Consider the following 3,070-nt stretch of genomic DNA (forward strand, 5'->3'; position numbering starts at 1 on the left):
CAACAACAACAACAACAACAACAAAGTGGCTCGTGACTACCAGTGCTGTACGGCCGCAGTTATCGGTCTCATTGGGGTCCAGGCCGCGCTTCAGCAGCTGGTGCATCAGAAAGTCATCTCCTCTGGACGCCGCGAAGCAGAGCGTGATTGGCAGATCAAGCTGGCCTGTGGCAAGCATGCGCTCGATGTCCTTGGCGATGCGAGAGATCCCGCCGTCACCCTTGTGTTCCTTGAGGTACTGCATGCATGCATGACCAAAACCTCCCAAAAAATTCAGTGTGGTCGTCCCCTTTGTTCATGTTGGGAGGGAGCATATATACTGAAAGCTGACCTGGATGAGGTTGTTCATGATTATGGTGGCATCCCCAACATTAGACTGGACGACCTTGAGAAAGTTGGCGCGGTCCAGGCGCAGGAGCTGGCACAGGGACTTTGTCCGGGCCGTGAAGAGCTGAGGCCTGTAGCACAGGACCCCGATCTCGCCGATGACTTCGCCGGACTTGGTCATGCTGGCCAGCTGCATATGCATGCTCACTCAGCTTGTGTAGTAAGTAGTAGCAAGAGCTATGAAGAAGGAACAAGCCGTAGCTGGACAGACTTGCCTGCTCTGCACCATTCTGGATTTCCAGCAACTCCTGCAGATGCGCCACTTACATGGATTAGCGAGAAAAGTTGAAGATAACTGAGGATCGGAAGGATCATGAAGAGAGTGTGATCATTTTTACCACACTACCAGTGACAATGATGTAGAAATCCGAGGGCGCTTCGTTCTGCAGTATCACGTCTTCCCGCGGCGCAAAGTACCCGGCGCTCATCTCAGACACCTTCCCAAGCAATTGCGCAGCAGAAACAAGGTAACCAGTTGAGCAAATTCCCCACTGAATGCCATCATCATCATCATCTTGTTAGATCTCTGTTAGTAGTGAAGTATTACCAGCTGGAAGATGAGGTCATTGGAGACCCCCTGGAAGAGGTAGACGTTCTGGACCAGCCCGAAGAAGAGGTGGTGCGAGATGCTGGACCTTAATGCTTTGGGCAGCGCGTCCAGCGTCTCCTGCTGCTGGAGCCCCTCTGAGTGCGTCCTGAATTTCAGGCTGAGGTGAGAGATCATCTGATCCTGCAGCCGCTTCGGCAGCTCGTGCCGCTGCGCGAAGCTCGTTGCCGCCTGGATCTTGTCCCTCTGATCGATCAGATGACCAGAAGTCAGCCGTCAGTATGGCTGGCTATCTCAAGTTCTCAACAAGAGAGAGGTTGTAGCTGTAAGACTTACGTATTTCCTGGTGCGGCTGGTGCCGTGGACGACGAGGTTGGTCATGTTGCCGATGAGGTAGGCGGTGAGGCCGAGATTGAAGAGCATGTAGAAGGTGGTGAAGAGCATCTCCCTCGAGTTGACGGCGTGCATGTCGCCGTAGCCCACAGTTGTGAGGGTGGTGATGGACCAGTACATGGACGCCACGTAGCGGTTCCAAAGGCTCTCGGTGTGGAAGTGCGGCATGGAGATGCTGATCCAGGTCTCGGCCGGGTTCGGGTACCGGTCGGCGAGGAGATAGTAGAAGCACCCAGAGCAATGCACGGCGAAGAGCGTTACGGCCACGAGCTTGGAGCACCGGACCCAGAAGTAGCTGAACTTGCGGTCCTTCTCCATGCGGGACAGGAGGGCACCGACGCGCCGGAGTCGCCAGAGGCGGAGCATGCCGAAGACGCCGTAGGTTCGGAGGTCGGGAGGGAGGATCCGGCGGGAGAGCTCGGTGGGCACGGTGGAGGCGACGTCCAGGACGAGCCAGGTGCTGGCGTAGCGCCAGGCGATCTTGGCGGGCTCGTCAACGAGCAGGTAGGTCCTCTTGTCGGTGTAGGCGACGAAGAAGGTGAGGACGATGTCCATGGCGAAGAAGACGTTGACGGTGTTGTCGGCGATGGCCAGCGCGCCGTGGGGGTTCTGGAGGAAGCCGAACTCGAAAGGGGACACCCACGCGGAGTAGAGCACGAGGCAGACGAGGTAGCTGTCCCACAGCCGGTAGCGAGGGTCGTAGGGGGACACGACCCAGCGCCGGACACTGGTCCGTCTGAAGCTGTGGCTGTGCTGCGCGCCCAGCGACGGGAGGATCGCCGTGAAGACGCTGAACCGGCCGCCGCCGCTTTCGCCGCGAGACTGGACCCCGCCGCCCCGGCCCCACGGCGCGCACCAGGACCCGGACGTCATCGTGCGCCTGTCCTTCGAAACGTACGGCCGCGGTCACGTGACCGGCGCCGGCGGCGAGCCTTTGCATGCGACGGCGACGGCGACGCGATGCCCAGGTTTCGCTCGCGGCGGCGAGACGCGCGGGCGGTCGATCGTTGCGCCAGTGGCTTGCGATGTGCTGTCCGCGCCCGGGTTGCTTTATTTAGGCACGCAGAGTGGGCGCGGTGGACAGTGTCACTCGCTCGCTCGCGCGCGGCTTGGTCTCGTGTCTCTCGCCGGCAATCCAGAATCGAGCGCAGGGAGGGAACTTCTCCCGCTGTTTGCGGCGGCTGCTGTGCTCGATCTCAACGCCAACGCAGCGACTGCAATCCAAAAGGTACTCCTAGTTTCCCACTACTACTTGCTAGGATCCAAAAGTTGCTCCTAGTTTCCAACTCCTGCTATCTTGTTGTGCTCGAGTTCAACGCCAACACAGCAACTGCCGTGAAAACGTAGTGCTTCCGTACGCCCCCGCCCACACCAAAACGTATATTGGCTACGATGGTCATTTCACATTTCATATACGAATACCCGCCCGCCGCCGTACGTCCGCCCGCGTATGCCGCACATGTCGCCCGTACACTAGCCCCATACGCCATACGTCGTCGCCGTATGCCCGCACGTCTGCACACTCGCGTCGATAGTTGTGGGAAAAAAACCCGTCGAATGACCTGCCAACGCCCGCCGTTGTAACCCTAGCAGCGGTAGTCCTTCTCCACGCCAGTCGCTGTCGCCCTCCACGTCGGCCCGGTCACCGCCCAAACAATACGCCGCGCATGCCCCGCCACCATCGCTGCTGCCGGCGTGTTCCTTTGCTGTCGCCCGGATGGCCGATCACCCGTGAATATCATC

The 3,070-nt window shown here is 59.2% G+C and overlaps 1 protein-coding gene across 1 annotated transcript; it reads right to left on the reverse strand.

Moving 5' to 3' along the window:
* Window positions 1-40: 40 nt before the first annotated feature.
* On the reverse strand, window positions 41-2,348 carry LOC123176143 (potassium channel AKT3; the record flags this gene model as incomplete). The annotated part of the gene is given in 6 exon segments (XM_044590501.1): window positions 41-238; window positions 332-517; window positions 603-635; window positions 726-824; window positions 935-1,180; window positions 1,271-2,348. Coding segments are annotated over 6 exon segments (1,692 nt in total), but the record flags the coding sequence as incomplete, so codon positions are not given.
* Window positions 2,349-3,070: the final 722 nt, after the last annotated feature.

This window comes from Triticum aestivum, unplaced genomic scaffold, assembly GCF_018294505.1.
Source record: "Triticum aestivum cultivar Chinese Spring unplaced genomic scaffold, IWGSC CS RefSeq v2.1 scaffold21339, whole genome shotgun sequence".
Lineage (NCBI taxonomy): Eukaryota > Viridiplantae > Streptophyta > Magnoliopsida > Poales > Poaceae > Triticum > Triticum aestivum.